Source organism: Arvicanthis niloticus, chromosome 14 (assembly GCF_011762505.2).
Source record: "Arvicanthis niloticus isolate mArvNil1 chromosome 14, mArvNil1.pat.X, whole genome shotgun sequence".
Taxonomy (NCBI): Eukaryota; Metazoa; Chordata; class Mammalia; order Rodentia; family Muridae; genus Arvicanthis; species Arvicanthis niloticus.
Genome location: NC_047671.1, coordinates 43,318,060 through 43,342,220, shown reverse-complemented (window position 1 = coordinate 43,342,220; position 24,161 = coordinate 43,318,060). Strand labels below are relative to the sequence as shown.

The following is a 24,161-nucleotide window of genomic DNA, read 5'->3' as shown; positions in this document are numbered from 1 at the left end:
TTAGAGAGACAAGCAACAGTGGAGAAGGGAAGCAGAGGAGGGTGATGTTTTCAGTGTGTGTACAATGGGAAGAGAACAAATAAAGTGGTCCAGTAAAACCGTCCCCTCAGTTTACCTTTTGAGTTCTGATGTGAGATTTAAGATTTAAATACTTGAAGACAAGAGGTATGTACGACCAAGTAGCCCTGGTCAAGGTGTGTCTCTGTTCAACATTCACCCATCCTTGTCTCAGCACCAATCTGTCCTGCAAAAAGTGGCCCCATTAGCTTGCTTTTAGGAGCTCAAAAACGCAGGGCAGTAGTCATGCCTTTAACCAGAGGGAGCAGAGGCAGGTGGATCTCTTTGTTAGAAGCCAGCCTGGTCAACAGAGCGAGTTTCAGGACCTCAAAAACAAACAAACAAACAAAGCATCGGTAGTGGGGCAGGCCTGTAATGCCAACAATCATAAGATTAAGGCAGGAGGACTGTGAGCACAAGGCCAGCCTGGACTATGTGGGGAGACCCTGTCTACCAACAAGAATGGGATTAATATTTCTTCAGGGAGATTGGCATTTGGCCTACAGGTAATGAAATATGGTGGTGAGCCTGTGTGCAGAATACTTGGTGACAGCAACCGTAGATAACCCATTCTGTTTAATAAATGCCATGGGCTTGCTGCAAAAAAAAAAAAAAAAAAAAAAAAAAAAAAAAAAAAAAAAAAAAAAAAAAAAAAAAAAAGTGCCTGTTCAGTCACTTATTACCATTAGGTTAGAGCCACTGTGACAACGTGTGTATGGAAGAGAAGTGTCCTAGAACAGCAGCTCAAAAACTTCCATTAGTAGACAGCGCACACGACACGCAGGCGCAAAAAACACCCCTCGTGCACTCAGTCAAAGGCGGGAAGTTGGTCTTATGAGCAGGAACTGAGCAGCGTGAAGACCGATTGGAGCCCACGGACCAATAAACAAACGTCTCATTGGCGAAGCGTGCGCAGGCGCGAGTCCCCAGCTTTACATTGGGCCTTTCACACAGAGGGGGCGTGACTCCAGGGCTCCGCCCTTCTCCTCGGCCCAGCCTCGGGGTCTGGGCAGAGGGTTCCAGTGTCCGCGGGCCCGCACCTCTGTGCTTCTCTACGGTGCCGGCTGCTTGAAGCCGGGATGCGCTGCGCCTGCTACGGGTCCTCACTATGGAGACCAAACGCCTGGAGATCCCCGGCAGCGTCCTGGATGATCTCTGCAGGTACAAGCGGTTCACCTTCGCCTCCGCGTTCCCTCAGCCTAGGGGTGGCCCCGACCTCTGTTCTCCCTTCCCCTCTCCTTGGTTCCGCTTTGCTCCTCAACCTCGGTTCTCCCTACCTATTCCTGGGTTCCACTATGCACCCCAGTCTCGGCTCTCCACCAGTCCTGGGTCTCAACACTGAGCCCGGGCCTCGGGTCGCTCTCCCTGCCCCCGGGCCCCTCTTTTCGCCCTGGCCTTGATTCTCCATTCCCGAGTACCTTTTGCGTTCTCGGCCTCAGCTCTCGTGCATTTCCGGGCCCCGTTTTGTGCCCCTGTTCCCAGCTCTTTCCCCTTCCCCGAGTCCTTTGCGACCCCGGTCTCTATAGTCTTCCCTATCTCCGGATCTGGACTCTCTCTCTTCCGGGTTCCTGATCCTTTGCAGTCCCGGCCTCGGCTCTGCAAGTCCCTTAGTCCCGCTTTACCGCCCGTCTCGCTGGTGTCGTACGCCCATTCAGTTCCCAAAGTCTTTCGGTTTCTGTTTCTCTTACTCCTCCACTGTGGAGCACTGAAATACCTCATTTCCACTTCAACTATTCTGCTTTTCCTGCAAGTGATTCCCAAACCTGAATTCCCTACGTGGATTTCTGCCTAATTCCTTCTTTGAAGTGTGTGGGGCTTTTTTATTTTGTTTTGTCCTGCCTCTAACCTTAACTTGTGGCTTTGTTCCTCCTCCCTTCGCCTTTTCTCCACGTAGGTAGAATCCACTGTTAACAATTTCAGTTATATGATCCAGATTCCTGGATCAGGGAGCAATTTTCAAGCTTAAGCTTTCTAATCTGCATGTTCGCCTGTTGCATTTTCTGTAAAGAACTATTCTTTCCAGAATTTCCCCAGATTTATCTTTGGGAACCAGAGGGAAAAAATCCAAGAGTTCCTTCCCTTTAATCTCTTGATTGTCCCACTTGTACAGAAATGTTCACCCGTGGGTCTTCACAGGAGTGAATTTCTGCGTTCTTGTCAACAGTGATTGCAGGCAGCCAAAAACATGTTCATGATACTTCCTTCTTTGTCAAGTAAAGTTCCTGATATGTTGTTAGGAAGTCGCTGCTAGTGCATTTGGACTGTGACATATGAAGATTGTGAATACTGGTTCTGTATTCACTTCTAGTCACTGATCTGTGCTTAAAAAAGAAACACAATGGTTGTGCCACATTCAAGCTGTTTGCTTTTTTATTATTTAAATATTTCCTTTATTTCTAATAATTGGAGGCAGGGGACAGGACATGTGTGTAGGTATCTGCTCAGGCCAAAAGAGGAGGATGTCTGATACCTGAAATTAGAGTCCCTGGAAGTGGGTGCTGAGAACTAAACCTGAGTGGTTTTCTAGAGCCCCAGGCACTCTGAGTTATTTTGAGGAACAAAGTATGCTTGTGAAGTTTTTACTGGTGTTCCTCTCAGGTGTGTTGAAACAATTGGTGCACCTGGACTGATTAATTTACACAGGGACACATCCTAATTTTGAAAATCTAGATTTGAAATCTTCCTTTCCTCTACACCATGTGAGTGTAGTGGGAAGTCGAGTCAAGCCCGTTAACCTTAATGTCACAGACGTACACACAGAGCGCACACATAGGCTAATTGTATAGTTAATAAGTTTTTAGGCCTTTGTTCTCCCAGCACCCGCGTGGTGATTTGCTGCTGTCCATAACTCCAGTTTAAGGATATCTGATTTCCTCTTCTGAACGCTGTGGGCACCAGGCATAAACATGGTACACATAATACGTTGTTCATGCAAGCAAAACCACTTACATGCATAATTTAAGTATTAAAAAAAAAGATTTCTAGTTGTAATTTTTGGGGGGTTGAGAGGATTACACTTTTGACATGTGGTAGAGTCACATGAATCTATAAAAGCTACAAGGAACTTATTTTCTGTATTTCCAAATTTGATAAGAAAATAACTTAATGCATATATTTGGATTAATCACTAGAATGTGTCAAAAGTGGGACTACAGGGCTGTAATTTTCATTTTATTTGTTTCCCAGTTTTTTTTTATTTGTTTGTTTCCACAGATGTAAGTTTTATAATTAGAAAAAAGTCAACAGTTTGGGAAAGTGAGTAATTAGTGTGGGTAAATAAGGATGAAAATTAAAAGAGGAAAAAAGATCAGATGATTTTCCACTTTTTTACAGCCATCTGCAACTAGTCTTCCTAGGAGTTTTCAGGCTAGTCCCTGTTACCTGGGATTTCATCATTTGAAGAAGTGATATCAGCTGTTGTGATTGTAGTGTGGCTCTGTTGACAGAATAATTACATCCTGTGCAGACAGCATGTTAAGCGACTAATAAGTGTTAAAGTGGTTGGTTCCAGTGAATGGTTAACCTGCTTCCTTACATTACACCTTAATGTACACTGATGTTTTCAGCAGAGTGTGGTATGTTCAGCTGTTAGGGCTAGATGCTTGATAAACTAAACCAGCTGACCTTCTCTTCATACTACTGTTGGTAAAAGTAATAGTTTTCAAATTGATATGTGTCTTTATTGATTGATTTGTTTGTAGTTTATTTTTTTTAAACATTCAAGCAATTAGAGGAAGTGATGCTTACCAGTGTGCTCATGTGGACAGCTCTGTGAAGTTGCTGTCCTTCCACCTTTACATGGGTTCCTGGGGTCTAACTCAGGCCCCCAGGCTTGCTGTCTGTCTCCCCAGCCCTTCAGTTGATTTTGTTGCACCATTAGATTTTGGTTCTTTTTTTTTCCCCACCCACCCCTTCCCTTCTCCCTCTCACTCCAGCCCCGGCCCTACAGGTTTTTTGTTTTGTTTTAATTTATTATATGTAAGTACACTATAGCTGTCTTCAGACACCCCATAAGAGGGCATCAGATCTCTTTACGGATGGTTGTGAGCCACCATGTGGTTGCTGGGGATTGAACTCATGACCAGAAGAGCAGTCAGTGCTCTTAACCACTGAGCCATCTCACCAGTCCCCTAGATTTTGGTTCTCTAGTAGACTGCTTCTCAACCTTCCTAATGCCACAGCCCTTCAACACAGTTCATGTGTTGTGGTGACTCCCAACAGTAAATTACCTTGTTCTACTTGATCAGTGTAATTTTGCTGTTAAGAATCATAATGTGAACATCTGATATGTGACCCCAAAGGGGTTGTGACCCACAGGTTGAGAACTGCTGTCCAGCACACCTACCCCTGTAATGTGTCCACAATTGGAGTTTCCTCGAATCCCTCTGCCCCATCCCACTTGTTTCTTGGGTATATCTAAACCTCAATTGTGGTGTATGCTCAGGGGACTATATGCAAATAGTGTGAGGCTAAGGTAGTTATCAGCCCAAAACAGATTTTCCTTTTCGTCAAGAAAATTATACTGCAGAAACAAAAATTGAATACACAGGTTCTTAGAGGAATCCACCACCCCCCAAAGGGAATCAGAATCCTTTTGTAATAGTTAACCTTGGGCGTGCTGTTTACGTGATATCCATATCTAGGTGGGTGCTTGGATATTTTAGTATTTTATTGAGTAGTAGACAAAAGATTTTGAAACAGGGTATCCTATGTGCTCAGCTGACCTCCCACTTCATGACATAGGGTGTCACATGTGCTAGGTTGGCTAAAGATGGCACTTGTATTCCCCTCCTGCTGCTTCCGCCTCATTGGCATATGTGCTACCCTGCCTCATTCATTCAGTGGTAAGTTTTTTTTTTTTGTATTATAATTTTTTATTGGATATTTTATTTACATTTCAGATGCCATCCCCTCTCCCCATCCCCCCCCCCCAGAAAACCCCTATCCCATGCCCCCTTTGCCTTTTTGCTTTTATATACTTTTTAAAAATGTTAATCAAAGGCGTTATAAGTTTGGTAATGCTCAATCAGAAGTGTAACCCAATACCCAACCTAGATATATCAACTATCTTTGACTGGTGAAGACACGTGAACATCTACCTCCATATCCTCCCTCCCCCCCCCCCCCAAGTAGTAAGTTTTAAAGCACTAATTGTCTTTCTTATGACTGGCCATATGGGCTAAGGTGACATAGGTCCTTACAAGTTAGACTCCAGGTGCTTTATAAGACCATGATAAACCAGGTTCCAGGTAGTCAAGGACTGACTGTTATATATAGATAGATGTGTGTGTCTGGAATTGAGTTATTTATAGCTTTATCACAGTCGTTAAAAGTGCATGCCTGTGAGATCTGCATGATTTTTTTTTCCTTTTTCTTTTTCCCCCCTTCCTTTATCCCGCTCGCTCTGTCCCCGCTCACTCCTACCCAAAGGTTTGTTTTCTTTTTTGTTTGTTTGTTTTGTATTGTATTGTATGTAAGTACACTGTCTTCAGGCACCCATATCAGATCTCATTATGGATGGTTGTGAGCCACCATGTGAATGCTGGGGTCTGAACTCATAACCTCCGGAAGAGCAGTAGTCAGTATTCTTAACCACTGAGCCATCTCACCAGCTCTACATGATTTCTTAAAATTAAGGATGTTTTGTGTTCTCTAACAGGAGGGTGAAGTGGCATGATGTATAAGTGCCCCTGGGAAGGGAGCCCTTTCTCATGGACGGTGGACAGCCTTAATGTAAATGAGAGCCTAGCTTTAGAGCCCTCCATCTAAGGAGACTATGAGAGCTGTGAGTGTGAAAGCACAGTCGCATTTGTTTATTATCAGCAGTGAGAGTGTCAGGGGTGATAGTCCAGGGCCTTCTGGAGACGATATAGGGAGGTAGCTGCTGTGTGTATGGGTTGGAAGTAGGGGTTCTTTATGAGAACACTTCATAAAGATAGCTAGCCATAATGACAAAAGTGGGCTAGGGAAGGCCTGGAGAGATGGCTCAGTGGTTAAGAGCACTTGTTGCCCTTCCAGAAGACCCAGGTTAAATTCTCAGTACCCACATGGCCACTAACAACTATTTGAAACTTGAATTCCAGAGAATCCGATGCCATCTCCTGGTATCTGTGAGCACTGCATGAATGTGCACAGGCATCCGTGCAGGCAAAGCGCCTGACTGGACAGAAAACTGCCAAATTCTGGAGTTCATGGCCTAGCCCACCAGTAAGAGACTCTGTATCAAGAAATAAAGTGGGAAGCTGGGTGTGGTGGTGCACATCTTTAATATAAGCATTTGGGAGGCAGAGGACAGCCAGAGTTACATAGGGAGTCCCCATCTCACAACAAAACAGAAAGAAAGAAGGTGACAGTTGATGTCATCCTCTGCCCTGCACACAAACCTGTGCACATCACATGTACACACAGTCCTATCATAAGATGGCTTTGGGAAGATAGGTAGGAAGTGTGATGATAGTCATTATGAAGATGAGAGGGGAAAACATGCCCAGTAGGATAGCCCAGTGATGTTGTTTGAAATAAATGGTGACCTTTGGTCCAGAACAGTCTAAGAAGTCTTCCAGTGGGAACGTGCTGAATGCCCTACACTGGGTTGGGTCTAAGAGAATGTTTAGGGAATGAGAGGGGAAAGCCTGTAAAATTATACCACAGAATTCAGAAAGATGAGGGAATGGATCCTGGCTGCTCATCAGGGTCTAGAAGTGATCGAAGCTACAAGTTTACCAAGGTCTGGCCAAAAGAGAAGACAAGAGATCTCCAAGGGGCTCCTGGTATTTGGCAGTTTGTGAGCTTGGGGGTGGGGGACCCAGATGGTGGTAGGCTCTCTGTTGCTTGACTGCAGTTGGACACATGAGCAGAACTTGATAAAGTCCAGTCTACACAGGTTCCAGTGGGCTTTTACCCTATGAAAAGGGTTTAAATTAAACTAATTCTCCATGTTAATGTGAGGCAGGAACCTCCCTTGGTTCTGTACATATCCTTGTGCCCTCAATTGCCTGTGTCATGGTATACTCAGTATAAGCTCATCGGTCTGGCTTAAGCCCACTCAGATGGAGTTTTAAGGGGCAGAAGTGGATTTGACAGTAATATGGCATCTAAGAAGTGTGGACTAAGACTGTTAGTCTCAAGTGGGAGTTTAGTGAGAGATCTCTTAGGAGTTGGAGTAGCACTTCCAGTCTTCCCAGCAGATGGAGGAGGATGGCAGAGGCCCTGGAGGGAAACTTAACTTTGAGTTCTGTTCACATAGAAATGAACGTGAAAGACAGGCCATGCTACTACCAGACTATAGTGATCTGGGAAGCCAGAGCAAGGAATGATGTGTTCCCTGAGGACAGTGGTTACCTCAGAGGCCCCTTAATTTTAATGGAGAATGCCTCCATCCCTCCAGTGATGGCATACAACAGAAGTAATGAGTTCCTCATCTGGAGGCATGTGAGTGAGACTCTTGCTAGTCTTCCCCTCAGAGTTCCTCTGTGCTAGGTAAGCAGTGGAGGGAAGGAAGGCAGACTATTCTCGAGATTGGCCTGACAACAGGTAGGAGCAGCTTTAGAAATGAACATCAAAGCCTCAAGAATGTACCTGTGAGGAGAGACTTGGAGTTTGGAGTGGCATTGGCTTCCAGTGTGTGGCTTGATGAAATGTTAAGGCCCTTTCATTGGGAAGATTCAGGAAACCGGCTTATTTTCTGGGCTTTGAAACCATCCCTCTAGGTGGTCATGAAACCTTGGTCTTTTGGGTCTTGTAAGGGTATATTGTGGCCATGGGATTGGGACTAAGGCAGCCAGGAATGGAATGGAAGTCCAGCCTGCCTGTGGATCTGTTTGGGTGCTGTCTTGAGACATGTGGAATGATCTTTTTGATGGGACTTGTCATGAATAATAGCTTCCTGGGTTGGAAGCTAGGAGGCTTCTAGTAGAACCAAAAATTTCATAGAATGTGTTTTTGTTATTTTTCTGTTGCTATGATAAAATACCTTGGCTTTTCTTATAATTCATAGAAGAAATTAGGTTTCTCTAGTTTACTGTTCCACAGGGGTAATGGTTTATGATGGAGTGGACGTGGCAGGTGGTAGGCAGTTGAGAGAGCTAACTAGAAATGACGCAACTCTTTTAAACTCTCTGAACCTGTCCCCACTGACATACTTCTTCCAGCAAGGTCACACCAAATCTCCTTAAACTGTGCTAACAAAGACCAAGTGTTAAATATCTGAGCCTCACGGAGGACGTTTTCTTTCAAACCACCACAGCACATTGAATCATCACATTTAGGGCAGTGAGTGGTCTGTTTCCCTTCAGATTGCTGTTTGTCTCTGTTCTTGTGTGGAGAGCATAAGTTAAATTATGTAAATATTGTCATTCCTGCCCCAGCTGGAAACCCTAGTGAGAGCAATTAGTTCTGCCTTTGAGGCTAATGTGGATTTACCCAGAGGGCTCCTGTGTCTTATGCTTTCTTGAGGCTTACTGTCACAAACCCTGAAGATTGTGTCCCACTGTCTGAACCTGGTGGCCTCTGGTTGGGCATATGGAGAACCATGTGGATCAGGTCTAGCACCACAGGTAGGGTCTTACCTCCACACAGGATTGCTCCAGAAAGACTTGCAAAATTTAAAGTTTGGCAGGGTTTTGTCATCTGCTCTGAGACATTTAAGAGTCTGGAATTTGTCTGCTCTGTTACATGAGACCTAGTGCAGGGTCAACAGGAACTGGAAGTTTAACTCCAGGATCTTCCAGTGATAATATGGGAAAAATTCTCTGTCTAGGGCTTAGAGGCTTTCCACCAAGAGCCACAGTTATCAGTGCACCAAGGCAGGGGGATTCTTCCATGCCCCCAGATTTAATGACTTGAAAAACAACTGGACTCTTGGAGTGCCCCCAAATTCACAGCACTAAGTTAACTCTTGTACCTAGGAGAAAGGGTTTTAGTGAGAATGTAGAGGGCCAGTGTTGTAGGGGGAACCATGCTATCCTTTCATGGGCCCACATCATTTCAGAGAGCATATCTTATGGCTCCTTCTCTGGCCTCCTCTAAGTCTCATAGCAAGGTCTAGCTGTTAGTCTGAACTGAACATTGTAGAATTCTTTAAAATTGTGCCAAACCTAAAAAGGTCTTTAATAGTTTTGTGAATGAGGTCCCCATAGTTAAGATGAGATCCTTGTGGTACTAGAAAGGTTTCTTGTGCATGAATAGTCTAATTCCTAGAAGCTGCACCTCTTACAGGGAAGATTGGAGCCTGTGGAGAAAACTTATAGCTACAGAATGCCAGTTTTTGATGAATCAGACACTGTGTTTTGCTCTCACAGGAGTATGTCAGGGCTACAGATGACTTGATCATCTTTGGGACGACAGTCAGATCTTTGGCTAGGGACTATCCAAGGTGGGGACCATCCCCAAAGCTAAAGCTCTAATATGCTGCCAAGGATTCTGAGCACAAAGAGGTCCTGAGATTTGGAGGTAGCCAAGAACTTAGTCTGGGAATACAAAGACCTTCTTTAGGTTATTGTCTGGAGGGCATTGTCTGGAAGGGGAAGTAAGGATTGGAAACTCTGGTATAGATTAGGAGCACAGTCACCATTTGTGGCCCTCAGACTATTCTGTGGTGGCCATCTGGCTTTACTGCAGAAATAGAAGTGTTATGAGGATTATTGTGTGAGTGCAGTGGTCCAGGTGCCAGGAATTTATCCCCAAGGTCCTATAAGCTTTTCTGCACTTCACACACTAAATGACCTTGGGGCCTTCAAGAGTTAGGGCAGTTGTGATTGGGGTGGCTATTACTGAGTGTATAGGAATAGACATATCCCTGACATGAGCGGGAACTTGTTGGATGAGGTAGAGTCTTCAGTCATACAGCTCTCAAAGTTTCCGAGTTATTTCAGCCTTTGAAGGCCGTGTCTAATGAAGTGAAAAGAGGAGTGGCCCTGGTCTAGTTTATACATAGAGAGAATTCTGTGTCAAAAGAGCCTCTGGAGTCTCAAGCTTGAAGTGAACCGGAACTTTAGACAGGATGTCTCTACCTAGGAGAAAGTGGGTTAGGCCCAGAAAGCATGAAGTGAAACCGTGGTTGTTTCTCATACAGTTAAGTGAGCAGACTACTTGGGGCTTGCCATCCTTAGCAGTAAACATACTGGAGACCAAAAGGTTGAATCAGGAAAGGTGCTCAGGGCAGGAAACTCACTTCTGTATCCATAAGGGATGTAACTGTGGTCTAACATTTAGGGTTAGTTATGATTCAGAATACTCAAGCCTGTGTAGCCTCAGGACCCCTTCAGTCTTCAAAAGGAGGGAGAACTCTTCCCGAATTGGGTTCCTCATACTCCAGTAACAAAGTCAGCTTTTTGTCCTTTCTCTGATTTAACTGTAGTGTAGCATGAGGTCTTTGGATGGAAGCTGACCTTCTATAATGAGGAAGAGAGGGCTATTCTCAATTCCCATGGTTTTCCACTTTGCCAGTGGGATATGGCTCCAGGGAAAACTTACACCTCAGCAGCTTTGAGCATTCTTGGCCGAAATGCCCTGTGTGAGCACAGCAGTAGCAGGAAAAAGTCCTTCTTCTGAAGCTGTTAGTTCCCTTAGTTGGCAGCTAGATGAGATTCTAGGATTCTGTGAGAATGGCAGGAAATGTGGAGTTGCTTCTGTTGTCCACTGAGCTTGCTACTTATCTCTGTGTGCCTCCCAGTTTGGCCTTTCTGGCTCTGAAAGTTTCCCAGTCATTTCAGCCTTTGGAGGCCATGCCTAATACAGTGAAAAGAAGTCAGGCCCTGGTCTAGCATGAAGCTCTTGTCAGGTATCCAGAGAGCCTTGGCATGTAAGATGTACAGCCAGCATGGTTTGGCCTCCTTCTCAAATAGTTTACAGCCAACCTAGAATACCAGGGAGCACTAGTCTCAGGAGCTTCCTTTGTTGACTTCCACAGTCCATGGTAGTTAACAGTTGTGATAACTGCCATTTTCATTCTCTGATAATCTCTTGGTGACTCATTACTCCAATTTTCCTATATCAGTAGCTTCATATGACTAATGGGCCTCCACATCAGATACAGCAAAGGAGGAGAAAAGCTCTTCAGTTCAGGTACTTATTAAAGTCCAGGTATGGGACTTTTGGTTTGTGTAACATGTGGTTGTGATGATGTAGATGTCTCGCCAGATTAGGTCTGAAGCCACTGAACCCTTCACTGTCTCTAATGAAGCACCAGGGTAAAGGAGCATCCTGGCTAAACAGGCCTAGTTCACATTGTATTGGGGACAAGTCAGACATTGGAAAGAGAGGATGTACCCAGATGATGACAGGATTCCCATTAGCCAGCCACCTTGTAAAGAGAGAAGTGTTCTCTGAGGGATAGGGGGTGTCTTTTAGTTATTTGCTAAGTTCTCTGCATGAAGTTTCTAAGCAAACATGAGGTTGTATGTGGGTAAGAAGAAGTAGTTGGAAAGAGCACAGGGGTGGAGAGGAAGGATCAGGGTAGATGGAGCAGTGGGAGTGAGCAGGGGCTTGCATGCTAAGGAGAAATCACTAATGATCCTCTAATTTGATTTTTGTTACTGTGAGAAAACTGTCAAATGGGAAGAAAGGTTTATTTTCTTACAGTGCAGTTACAGTCCATCATTTTGGGGAAGCTGAGGCAAGAACTTAGCCACCTTATCACATCAGCAGTCAAGAGTAAAAAGAATAAACACAGCCTTGCTTGCTTTTTCTCAGTTTGCTTTCTTCACTCTTACCTAGTTCAGGGCCCAGCCTAGGGAATATTGCAACCTGTGGTGGGCTGGGCTAGTTAATAATCAAAGCATTCTCCCACAGATATGTTTACAGGCCAACTTGATCTTGATATTTCATCAGTTGAGGCTTTTTTCCCTGGTGGTTCTGAAAGACCCCCCAAGAGGGGAGACCCTCACTCAAGTCTTGGGATATCATGGCCACCCAATAACTCGCAAGACTTTGACCTTGATGCAAACAGCAAGAGGCTTTATTTGGGGTCAGCCAGCTGAGGTCAAGACTCATAACCCACGCAGGGGTAGAGGAGTTCAACCCCAAGCCCAGGGGGAGAAGGGTATTTAAAGGAAACAAAAACCACAAACCAGGGGGTGAGGGGGAATACCAGTGGGAAGTACCAGCCCATCATTTAGTTAGTCATGTGGGGAATACCCTGAACATGTTTTTCTCAGGAATTTAATCTTGTTCAACCGTCTACTTTGTGGTTAGCCAGGTTCCTGGAACCTAGAGCTCGTGAACCAGATGACCTGCATTCTTGGTTCCATCTTATTGTGGTCAGCTAAGTTCCTGGAACATAGCCAGCCTGGCTCTGCTTTATCTGCTAGGGGTCTCAAAAAGTTTCTGTTCCTTTCAGTTCTAGGTTGTCATGTTGACAGTTAAAACCAGCCAGTACAGCTGTTGTACAGTGTTGCAGTAAATCTCCAACCCCAATAAGCCCATTCAAAGAACACACAACTCAGTTATACTATTTATAAGCTACACACCTAGATTGGACAGATATACCACTACACTATTCTATTCCCCAGCCCTTGCTACTTACGGCTTCTCCAGGCCACCTGGTGGTTCTGCTCTGTCTTCCTTCAACCTCTTTTTCCTCTGTTTTCTTCATCTCCTCATCTTCCATTTCTTCTTCCTCACCCCCGCCCCCCCAATATCTAAAACTTCCAGCACCATTTTTCCCTTCCACTGCCCAGTCACAGGCTCTAGTCTTTATTTGATCCATTAAAATGAGGAAAAGGTTCATGTGAAGTCACCTGTGTACGTGATCCACTCATAGTGGCAAACCCTCTTGAGGAAGCAGAATTAGCATCAAAATAAAAACAGCACCAGGACAATCCACAACAATACAGAGCTGAGCAGAGAGGAGACAGGTTAATGCACAAGAATTTAACAAAGTAAAGCCCACGGTTTTCCTCTCATAGACAAGAGCCCATGACAAGTCCATGGAAGCTTGGTTGTAAGAAATCTCAAGAGTCCCAAATTGTGGCAGAATAAATCTAAGTGTTGAATACAATTTAGCTCAGTAAGCCATAAGGTGGCCAGTGTGTATGCAGATTTATCATGTGTTAAAGAGTATGTTCCCAGAAGGCAAAGTTACTTTGTCCTCCAGTTTCCTGTCTTGGTCAGGTTCCTGCAGTGGTAAACCTTTCTACAAGAGCCCTGAAAAGTACCTTGTTCTCTAGCCTCTGAAGAGCAGTCATTACTGACCTCATTTGCATGGTTGTTGATTACACAGTGAGTCACAAAATTAGTTTTCTCATTGCTGTGACAAAACACCTGCCAAAAAGAAGGATTTATGATGTCTTAAAAGTGTGAAGGTGTGTGATGGTCCAGTCCAACATAGTAGGGCAGCATGAGGCTGATCATATTGCACCTCCAATCCTAAACCACAGTGCTAAATATTGGTACTCATCTTGCTTTCCCTTTTTTCATTCACCGAGCACTTCACTTAACCTAAAATAGAACTAGCATCACACATATGTTCAGAGCTTCGTCTCCATGGTAACTTTAGATTCTAGATAATTAGCTCTTGTTAACTTTTGCCATTACCCTAACCAAGAGAAGGTAGTTCTAAAACAGCTCACAAGTCCCATTGTCTCACGAGGGCAGTTCTTTTGTTACTGCCTTTGCCTTCTTTGCCCTGGCTGTATGCAATAAACTTATTTTTTTCTGCTCTGGTCTGAAGGGTGAATACGTTCATTTAACCCCCAACCCCAGTCAATCACAGGTGTCTTGTTAACTTGCATACAGTGGGACTCTCTTGAGAACCCAGTACCTTGCCTGCCATGTGTATTCTGTTTCTTTTCTTGAGTCGGTTGTGGCCTCTTCTGTACTTAAATCTAAAGTATATACTATGTGTTACTATATAACTAACCCTAGTCTACTGTACTCACACCTAAAGGATATACTATCCACTACTTCTGATTAATAAATTAGCTTTGCTTTACTCTGGCTAGTCATGAGGGTTTTGTGGTATATTCAAGGACCCAGCTCTTGAGTGGTGACCCATAGGGGGCTGTCTTCAGGCCCAAGGCTGTGTCTGTTTTCAGCTCTCCAACCATTGAAGTAGTGACAGGAACCGAATGGAGAGACTGAGACAAGGGTGATAATCGTAACTAACTGTGAGAAAAAAGACAGTACAGGACGTTATCACAGGCCACCTTGGTGAGGTTCTAAATTGTATTTCTGATCATAGTGTAAAGACAGCATGGTGATCTGTCAGAAGGGAACAGTCTTTAGAAGGTCTTAGTTAGTGGCTTAGTTAGTGTTGTAGAATCAGCTGACACTGTCAAGAAGAATAAACCATGTGAGAAGTGGGTTCATAGGCAAGGGGGGCTGAGGGAAGAATGAAGGCCTTTCTGTTTGGAAGCTGCTCTCCTTGCCTGGTGGCATCCAGGTGAAAGTTCCAGAAGACTAATGTATATTAGTTTACATATAAGGAGGGGCTTTGTTATTTTCTCATTTCCTTATCATTGAAACTAGCCTTTGACAGTTTGGCTATACTGTCTCCTGGTTTCTAGGAAGTTCAGCAAACAGTGTGATGTAGATGTGGAGCTTCCATTTCATATTCAGGATGCTTAGTTGGGGACTAGTACAGAAGTTCAGCAACAAACAGTGGTCTTCTTTAACCTAACCTGTATTTAGCACATCTAATGCAGAAAGTCTCTACTGGGAGTAATAATATGCATGCACCCGCACGCGCACGCACACACACACACACAAACACAGACGCACACTCATATGTAGTATCTGGAGATGATTTGGTTGTGGCAGCTTGGCAGATAAGTATACTCAGAGTGTGGGAATGGTGCTGAATGCCCTGATGTTGCCTTGTGCAAGGCCGTCCGTCTTGTTAGGACTTGTTAGTGTAAGGACTACTGATCTTTCACCAGTGGTGATGGCACACACTTTTAATCCCAGTACTCCTGAGACAGAGGCAGGCAGGTGGATCTCTGAGTTTGAGGTCATATTGATCTACAAAGCAAACCACAGGCCAACCTGGGCAACATGGTGAGACCCTGTCTCCAAAACAAAATAGAGAGAAGCAAAGCTGCAGAACTAGACAGTGTTTTGTTGAGAGAATGGGAGAAGGGAACGGCTGGCCTAGAATGGGGGTAGTGAGTTGATTCCTCTTGTGTTGTGGAAACTGCTCAAGGCACAACCCTAGAAAAGAGACAGCAGTTTGTTTTAGTTAGACATGGAGGTGACTAACCAGGCAAGAGGTCTAGTTTCTACAGTGCTTTTCTTCTGAGCCACCTAGTGGCCAATCTGGGATTTAGCTAGTGTTTTTTTCTTGGTTCACTCAAAGATTATAACTGGCTGGCTGCTCTGAGTCTAATTAAGTGTGTGCTCATACACAATTTTATGGGCCCATTTCCCTGGCATTCTCCTCCCCTACATCTGCATTCCTGGGCAGTCGTATGAGCTGAGCTTTGGAAGGACCTTGTCCTGTCTGTCAGATTCTGTGACCCAGGAAAAGACTTTTGGAGCTTGCCCACTGGCGTCTCCAGTTGCAGCAGGGTATACTGAGGTGTGTGGCTGTGTGGCTTTGTTATAATCTTGATCTTTTCCAAGCTTCTTCCTTCCACCTGTGTTTACTTTTCAGAAGAGTTGTCTAAAATAAGTTATTCCATGTATTCTGTCCAGGTTCCATGCTGTGTCTTATGGTAGGGATCAGCCTAAACAACGTAAATTACAACTATCAGTATATTGTATACCATTACTGAACAAATTTGGATATTTTGTGAGTTTGAGAGAGCATAAACATGTTCAGAGGAGTCTAATGCACTGCCATGGTGAAGGTAGTGTTGTTTCTGAGTCCCTGGGGATGAGTCTGAGGCAGACCAGCAGAGGTGAGGATGAGTAGAGTAAGCAGGCGCACTTCATGAGGTCTGAGAACAAGGTCTCCCTACACAGAAAGATCCTCTTGCAGCTCTCCCAATCAGTATCTCTTTATATTGATCCATCAATCATGTTTGTGTTGTTGTTGATTTAATTGAATGTGACACTGGTGTTAAAATTTTAGAATATTTTCTTTTGATTTGATTTGAAATTTGAGAATGGAAATAAAAACCACTTGGCATCGTAGCAAATAAATAATGCAATATGACTAATTAGTTGAGTGGTAGCTCTCTTTAATAAAAATGATCTAAAAGGCCAGCACATTTATTTCATATAGCTGAATTTGCTTCTACTGCTTGAAGGACAAAGGAGTTCCTAAAATGCTCGTCTGAGAAAGGAACAGTTAGTGAATGTTTCACACCCCTCAGCATTCGTACTCACTTAGATCTGTGTGTCCTAACCCGTGTGCCTCTCTAAAATAAGACAGCTATCATCTTCATCTTTATACAGCTACTGTGTGTTCCTGTATAGAAAGCACACACACACATACCTTTTCCTCCTTTCTTGGTGAGTTTGAAAAGTCAATTTTGGGCTTTAGAAAGTATTTGAAAGTTAGTGTGGGTCACGACTCTGTGGTTATGCTTTTTGGGAAATCTCATGTGTTAGAGAGAAACTGTAGCGTCTGTTTCTTCCTCCCACAGTTGTCTCCTGTGTTGCTTATGTGTGGGAACTGTGTGGATGTCAGGCATGTTTGTTTGATGGATTATAATGGTACTTGTGTATTCTTGGACTTCAGAAGAAATCCCAGTAGTTTCCTCACTTGTTTTAATTTGCTAGAAAGTTCTTAAGTTAATTTCTGTATTTGGGAACAGCAGCTATACAGTTCTTCAAAACTTCTCTACAAGTCCTCTGTTTTGAGCCAGTTTTATGCCCACAGCCCTGCTGCCTCAGTTTCCCTAGTGGTGGGGTTACAGGCATTGCACTGCCACACTCAGTTCTCAACATTCTTCCCAGGCCACTGTCATCTGAAAGGGTCAGAACTGCTCTGTTGGTGTGGTTCTTAATTGGTTAATCTGCTCTAATCCCCCTGGTGGGGGCCGCTCAAGTTCCTGGTTACTGCCCCAGTGTTGTGGATTCTCAAGTGAAAAACATACACATCCAGCCTTCTATTGTAATATGCCTTACTCAGCTCAATGGCTGGGGCACTCCCAAACTTCCACGTCGCTAACACCTCCCCTCCGATACTCCTCAGTTATTACTTACTAAAACCTATGTTCCATCTTTGCTACCTCAGATCCTGTGGGGGGCGTGGCACTCTACCCTGGGTACATGATTTGTACACTTGTCTTCTACTGCTTTTAAGCTTGGATCTCATGACAATCCCTTTTTCTCACCTCCACCCCCACCCCCAACTCCCTGTGTTTCTTGCCCTGGAATCTTAAAAAGTCCTGCCTCTGTCTCCCTGCTCAGCCATTGGTTGACAGCAACTTTATTTACCGACCAAAGCCAACTGGGGACAGGTACCCTTGGCATCTTTACATGTGGGCATACGAATTCCTGTGTAAGTTTGGAAACCCAATTAACATAACATAAGTGATAAACCAAATCCACAGCACTGCTCCTCCTCTCCTCTCTTAGTTGGTGGGTGGAGTAACAAAGTAAATATATTAAACTGTAGTGGTTTGTAATTGTAATTTCTGTACGTTTTTTGTTTTTGGCAGCCGATTTATTTTGCATATTCCCAGTGAAGAAAGAGACAATGCAATCCGAGTGTGCTTCCAGATTGAACTCGCCCATTGGTTTTACTTGGATTTCTACATGCAGAACACACCAGGATTACCTCAATGTGGGATAAGAGACTTTGCCAAAGCTGATATCCTTTTTGTTGCTACAAAGATTGTCTTTCATTCTTTCTAATAAAATACTTTCACACAAACTTCCCTTTTGATTTTCTTTGAGTGTCTGTAACTTCTGGGTAACACATGGTGAAAAGTAGACATGTGAGACAGTTTCATTGTGCTCTTATTTTTCATAGTACTGAAATGTATAGTGATTAGGAGTGAATTAGATATGATTTTCCTTTATAAAGAACTGGGCTATTTCTCAGACAGTTCTGATTTTGGCTCCACTCTTGGTATGCCATTAACCAGATGATCAAAGAAGCTTCTCTTCCTATATAGGATGTAGCTCATCCAGTTAATTTCAGCACTTGAGGCAGAAGTAGGTGGATCTCTGAGTACCAGAAGGACAGCCAGGGCTACATAGGAAGGTCCTGTTTCAAAAACGAACAGACAAAAAGCAACAGTTTGTTTTGATGTAATAGTTATGAATGTCTAAAATTATAAAACTGTCTACATGTAAAAAAATGAAGGGTGGATGTATTAAATGTTCTTAGGATTTAGAAGTAAAATACAAGATTTTAGACGAAGTATTTTTAAAGGAGATACAGAGTTTCCTGTATATACATAAGCAGAGAGTGAGCAAACTTGTTGAGTTGGAAAGTTCTGTAGAGTTAAAAAATAAAACTAGTCTGCCAAGCAGGGGATTCTTGTAGGGCCATATTGGAAATGGGTGGAAGAGCCTGTGGTGGGGTACAGGCTCATAAATCATGACTTGGTGATTTGACTTAGTTGGTCTTTACTGTTCTCAGCCATTCACTGTGTGTTGAGTGAATTTGTCCCCACAATTCAATGTGTTAGAATTAGCCTTAAAGCAGGTACAAATGACCCAAAATACCAAACTACTAATTCCCTATTTCTTCCCACTCGTAGAAGGGATTCTTGCGGCTCCATAGAAAATGGGTAACATGCTGTTCTGGAGATGTTAGCATGGACAGCATTTGAGCATGCTATCATGTGAAAGTATTGTTCATCCTGTGAAAGTGATACTCAAGATGTGTTTGGTTGGTGACCTGAGCCATAGGCAAGCACTAGTACTTAAGACGGGAGTAGGGACCTGAGCCACGGTTACAGGATTTGGAAAGAACAGTCAAAACAAGTATGTAGGACACTTGATTATATCGATGTATAGAAGTTGGTGATGAGTCCCAGGGAAAGAGGATCAGATTGAATAGTACTTTTTGCTAAAGGCAAAATAAGTAAACGTTGCCTAATCAAAGAGTAAGTTTAGAAATCAGGCTTCTTATACATGCAATTGTTTAGGATAGATCCATTATCTCGGAAAGAACCAGTGAGTGTTAAAGATAGTGAAAGTCATATTTTGAGAGTAGATAGAGGTCTACTTAGAAATCATTTTGGAAGAAAAACTTCACAAAGTGAAAAATGGTTTCAGAGTAAGTGGAAAAGAGTAAGGTACTAGCAAGTAACTCGGCTGAACTGTGGGGATGTGAGGTGTGCCTGAAAAAGAAGCTGTAGGTTTTCTGGGGATTTTTGTTTCTGTTGGGTTTTATTTTTGTTAAATATGGGGGCAGGGAGTCAACTTACAGAGAAGGGCAAAGAATGTTACGTTTTTGTTTTCAGTTGGATGACTTTACAACAGAATTTTATTGACTACAGAGAGTCAGGCTTTTATCAAATTATTTCAGTATCTTGGTCTCTGAGTAACCACAGGTGTTTGTGGGATGGCTCACGTGTATCTGGAGTTAGCTTTGAAAGCGTGAAATAATCATATGGAGATTGATTGTGTGTTTGTCTTTGAGTTATGATGTCAGATGATTGGCCTCTTTGGATTCGTAGAGGACCTTTTTACTTCTTACTCAACCATAAAACTAAACTTTAAAATATGTAATAGAGCTCATAAAATTATATGAGATTTTATCTATCAATTTTATGAGATGAAGTAAATATGACCTCATTTTGTCTAAACTTCTTGTTGCTGTGCTAGTACTGAGTTTCTGCTCCATCTGCTGTAGAATCTTCCCTTTTCTTACATTTTACTCTAAAATATCATTTATGTATTTGGCTTCTGCTATTATTACCTACAGGGATTAAACTAGTGTTAGTCTCATGGTGGCCTGAAATGGACTGATAGTATTCATGTGCTGTCATCGTACACAGTTGAAATACATTCATGTCACATGCTTGTAGCGTTAGCATCAGAATCAAAACAATCTGCAAGTTTGTAAGTAAGGGCTTGAGAGCCATTGCAAAGGTCCTCCAGTTATAAGCTAACGGTTTTCCCCATATGTGTCATCCTGTGTTTCAGTGATGGGGCCCTTGATGGCATAGGGCATCAAAAGACCTGGCATACAATTGTAGAGTTTATTTTTGTCTGTAAGTTTATTCTTTAATATTTTACACTGTTTTGTTTCTTAGCTACGTACTTTATTTCTTGTGAAACTGACACCCACGTTTTCCTTCATAAGCTTCAGTTAGGCTCACCTTTAGTGTTAACAGTTAGAAATGAATACATGTATGTATGTGGCCAAGAACTTGAGTGTGCATGGTGTCCCTCACCTGCTTCCCAGGGTTCTAGCACTTTATCTCTTCATGTGCCCAGGAATGGCTCCTTCCTCTTAGTAGAATGTGTGCGCCTCCCCCAGGCTGACTCATCCCTGTGGATCTGACACAGGGATGAGTACTGAGTCAGAGCTTCTGCATTCCTATTTAACTTGGGAGTTCAGCACTGATTATCTGTCAGACCTGTAGCTTGCTTTGTGTCTAGGTTAAATATTAATGTTATGCTCAAAGGAAAATGAGTATGCTTGGGGGGAACCTACATAAACTGCAGGCTTGAGTAATTTCATATGACTTTAAACAGTTGATTTCAATAGGTCTGTCTCTACATATAATTTTGTGGAGATTGATTTTTTTTTTTATAAATTTTTGCGTCGGTATTTGTGTGTATGGGTGTCTGTGGAGGCCAGAGGAGGGCATCAGACCCCCTGTGGCTGGAGTTACACAGCTGTGATCCACACATGTGGGCACTGGGGGCTGCTCTCTGCTTCTGCAGATGGCATCTAGTGCTCTCAGATGCTGAGCGTTGCTCCAGCCCCTCCCTGTTGTCACCTCTTACGCTGTGTTAAGGTAAATGGCAGTTTCCTTAACGTTATTCATACTCTTCAGTCACTGTCCGTTTCTGCTGCCGCAAGGTGAAGATGTGGAAAAGATCTTGGATGAATGGAAGGAATATAAAATGGGAGTACCAACTTATGGGGCAATTATTCTTGATGAGACCCTGGAGAATGTGAGTATACTGGAACAAAAGGTTTCTAGTGAAGTGGTGACCAACTTATCCTGTTGACAGAATTTTTTTATGTAATGTTCTAAATTGAAGTTTTAAAATACCCCAAGGTTCTTACTGTTAACTAAATTTTGGATGCTTTGCCTGCATTCTGTATCTTTTCCCACTTTATTTATTTATTTATTCATTCATTCATTCACTTTACATCCTGATCACAGCCCCTCCTCCTCCCAGTTCCCCCTCACAGGCCTCTCTCCCCCTTCCATCTCTGAGAACGGGGCGGAGGTTTCACATGGATACCCCTGCATTCTGTATCTTAAAATTCTGTATTTGTGTCTTAATGTACAGATGTGTCACTTCATTATTGAAACAGTTTGTTTTAAATACACAAGGTGTGTTTCTTCACACTAGTATATTTGTATTCTTGGAAGATTAGGGCAAATGGTGTACACAGTTTATTGTTAAATAATTACTATAAATTCAGAGAAAGCCTTTGGTTGGGGAATGGAATGTGGTGGAAAAGTAGGTTTCTTTGCTTTTTGTTTTTGAGTTTCTGCTTGTTTGCAGGTACTGCTGGTTCAGGGGTACCTGGCAAAGTCAGGCTGGGGATTTCCAAAAGGAAAAGTAAATAAAGAAGAAGCGCCTCATGACTGTGCGGCTAGAGAGGTGAGTGCCTCCTGCACTTGGCTGGTAACGTGGGCCGGTAGCTTTCAAAGTCTTAAATCCACACAGATCTACCCTTTTGGACTCTGGAAACAGTTCAGTGTTTTTCCAAAAATTCAATACACAGTTTAACTTAAAAGACAGCCTTTGGGCTGGAGAGATGGCTAGGATTACTGATTGCTTTTTCAGAGAACCTGGGTTTGACTTCCAGCACCTACATGCCTTTCATAACTCCAGTCCCAAGTGATCTGATGCCCTCTGCTGGCCTCCTTGGGTACTAAGCGTGCACGTGTTGCACAGATATGGAGACAAAACACACATAACAAATAATATGTAAATAAGATACCATGCCCCCCACCTCTTTCTGTCTCTGCTGTTTTGGGCCTTTCGTCCTCACTGTAATTTTAAGGCATCTATCTGGCTGTTCTTTGTCATGGTTTCTTTCCACTTTTTGCTTTAAAATTGGATTTTCTTTTGGGAAAATATTTCAACTTCTATCTGTATTCTTCTCTTTTTTTCTTTTTTATAATCCAGAAAAATGAACAATCTGGATTTTTTTCTAAGAAATTTACATTTTCACCTCAAAACTCATTCTAGCTTTATACTTGGCCTATAAGATAAAATTTTTAAATTGTACTCCATCCCCTGCTTAGCTCTTAAAGGACAAACAGGGACTTACTTACTCCTTGGTTTCTGAATCTGATTGATTATTTCCAAAATTTGACTACGATCATTCCTACCCAAACCATCCCTGCCAATCCAGACCCTAGCTTGGTGGATCAGAAATAAGTTGATAGAGGAAGAACTGGCTTTGGCTTTCACTGACAGCCTGGGTCCACCACGAGGAAGGTGTAGCAGGCACCACGTGGCTCCTGGTGTCTCAGGCGGTGCCAGTGCTTGTTCATGTGGTGAACCCAGGGGCTCAGAGCATGGTCAGAGCCAGGGGGTGGTTTAAACTTCAGAGGTCTGCTCACCTGCTCTTAGTAGTCAGATCTTCCTCCAACAGACTCCTAGCACCGTGAGCGGGTGGCCAAGTGCTTTGCTGAGGGCATCCCAGGTTTAAACCAAAATGGAATCTGAGCCAGGTTCAGAGGATCCTTTTCCTCTGAATTTCTGTTGCCTATTATTAGCATTATAAGGAAAGTAACATTCAGAATGAGTGATTTCTCCTTTATCTTATTTAAATTTCCATTTACTCATAGCTCCATCCATGATGGTCTCGGAACTTAAACAGCAGCTGTCTGTTTTTAATACATGCCTTGTCTGTCTTTAATACATGGACAGTCTGCAGTTAGCTCTTCATCCTGCACCATATTACACCTGACGCTTGAAATTCGTTCTGGTTTAGCTGTGTTTATGTACAAGCCTAGCTACTGTGAACAGGCCATTTAACCACTCAGATGTTTTAAGGAGAGACACTTAAGAACTTTATAGTCAAAAGCCTATTTGACTTTGAGGGGAAGACGGCAGAAATGTGACTCTGAGACGGTTTTGCAGTATCTGTTTGATACAGTGGTATTTGTTGCCTGGTTTTAGTTTGGGTATAGCTTCTTAGTGAAGAAAAGCCACTGTATAGGGTCTGGGATTTAGCTCATTGTGCCCAAGCAGGAGAACATGGTTTGGAGTATATACCCAGCTTTTATGTACATGCTGGCAATGTCAGTTTAATAAGCAAAATCTGAACTGCAGAAAAATACCTGTGGCTAGAGGTCATCATATTAAGTCAGACCCAAAAAGACAAATATGCTTTCTCTCCTTTGGGAACCCTAGACATTATGTTGGTCCATGAAACCATGCATATGTGTAGGACATGAAAAAGGAAGGTTCAGGGAATGACTGGAAGTGCCAAAGGGGGCTGGGGAGGAAAGAGAGGATGCAGGTTGTGACTATGGTCAGAGAGCACTTGTGTAGAATGTCTTTATAGAAACTATCATGGGCTAGAAAGATGGCTCAGAGTGATGGCTCAGGACGTAAGAGCACTTATGCTCAAGCATAGAGAACTGAGTTCAAAGCTATATAAAATGGCTGTACTTGTGCCAGTAACTGCATTGGTGAGGGTGGGGGTAAAGATAGAACCACAGGCTTGCTGGCTTCTAGGCTTAATCGGAGACCATATCTCAAAGAGTAAGGCAGTGATAGAGCAGGACACCTGACTCCTGGCATCTGCATCTGCACACATAAGAAAAAGTTACTGTGCAGTAAACACACCAGTACAATTTTGTGTTAAAGCCCATGTATGTACCTTAGAATAGAGGTTAGTGGTTATTTACTTTGGAAGCATAGCTGGAGGTACTACATTTTAAATTCAAGATTAAACAGCTTATCTACAGTGTATACAGAAGCTTGCAGACAGAACAGTCCTATACAAATAAATAAAGGTTGAGTAGCTATTAAAACTGAAAGCCACGCTAGGAGCAAAATGTAATGTACCAGCAATGGAATGCTTGCCGAGGGGTATGAGGATGTCAGTTCAG

General features: G+C 43.1%; 1 protein-coding gene across 3 annotated transcripts in view; it reads left to right on the top strand.

Moving 5' to 3' along the window:
- Positions 1-1,009: 1,009 nt before the first annotated feature.
- The window catches only part of Dcp2 (decapping mRNA 2), a 37,484-nt gene continuing 14,332 nt past the window's right edge, over positions 1,010-24,161 (top strand). For 2 of the 3 annotated variants that reach the window (XM_076912711.1, XM_034518283.2), the window contains exons 1-4: positions 1,011-1,218; positions 17,604-17,755; positions 20,900-21,027; positions 21,592-21,690. In XM_076912711.1, the coding sequence (XP_076768826.1) occupies positions 1,166-1,218; positions 17,604-17,755; positions 20,900-21,027; positions 21,592-21,690 (432 nt within the window). In that variant the 5' untranslated portion in view covers positions 1,011-1,165. Of the gene's footprint in view, positions 1,219-17,603; positions 17,756-20,899; positions 21,028-21,591; positions 21,691-24,161 lie in introns of all 3 variants that reach the window. The other variant, XM_076912712.1, reaches the window with a different exon arrangement.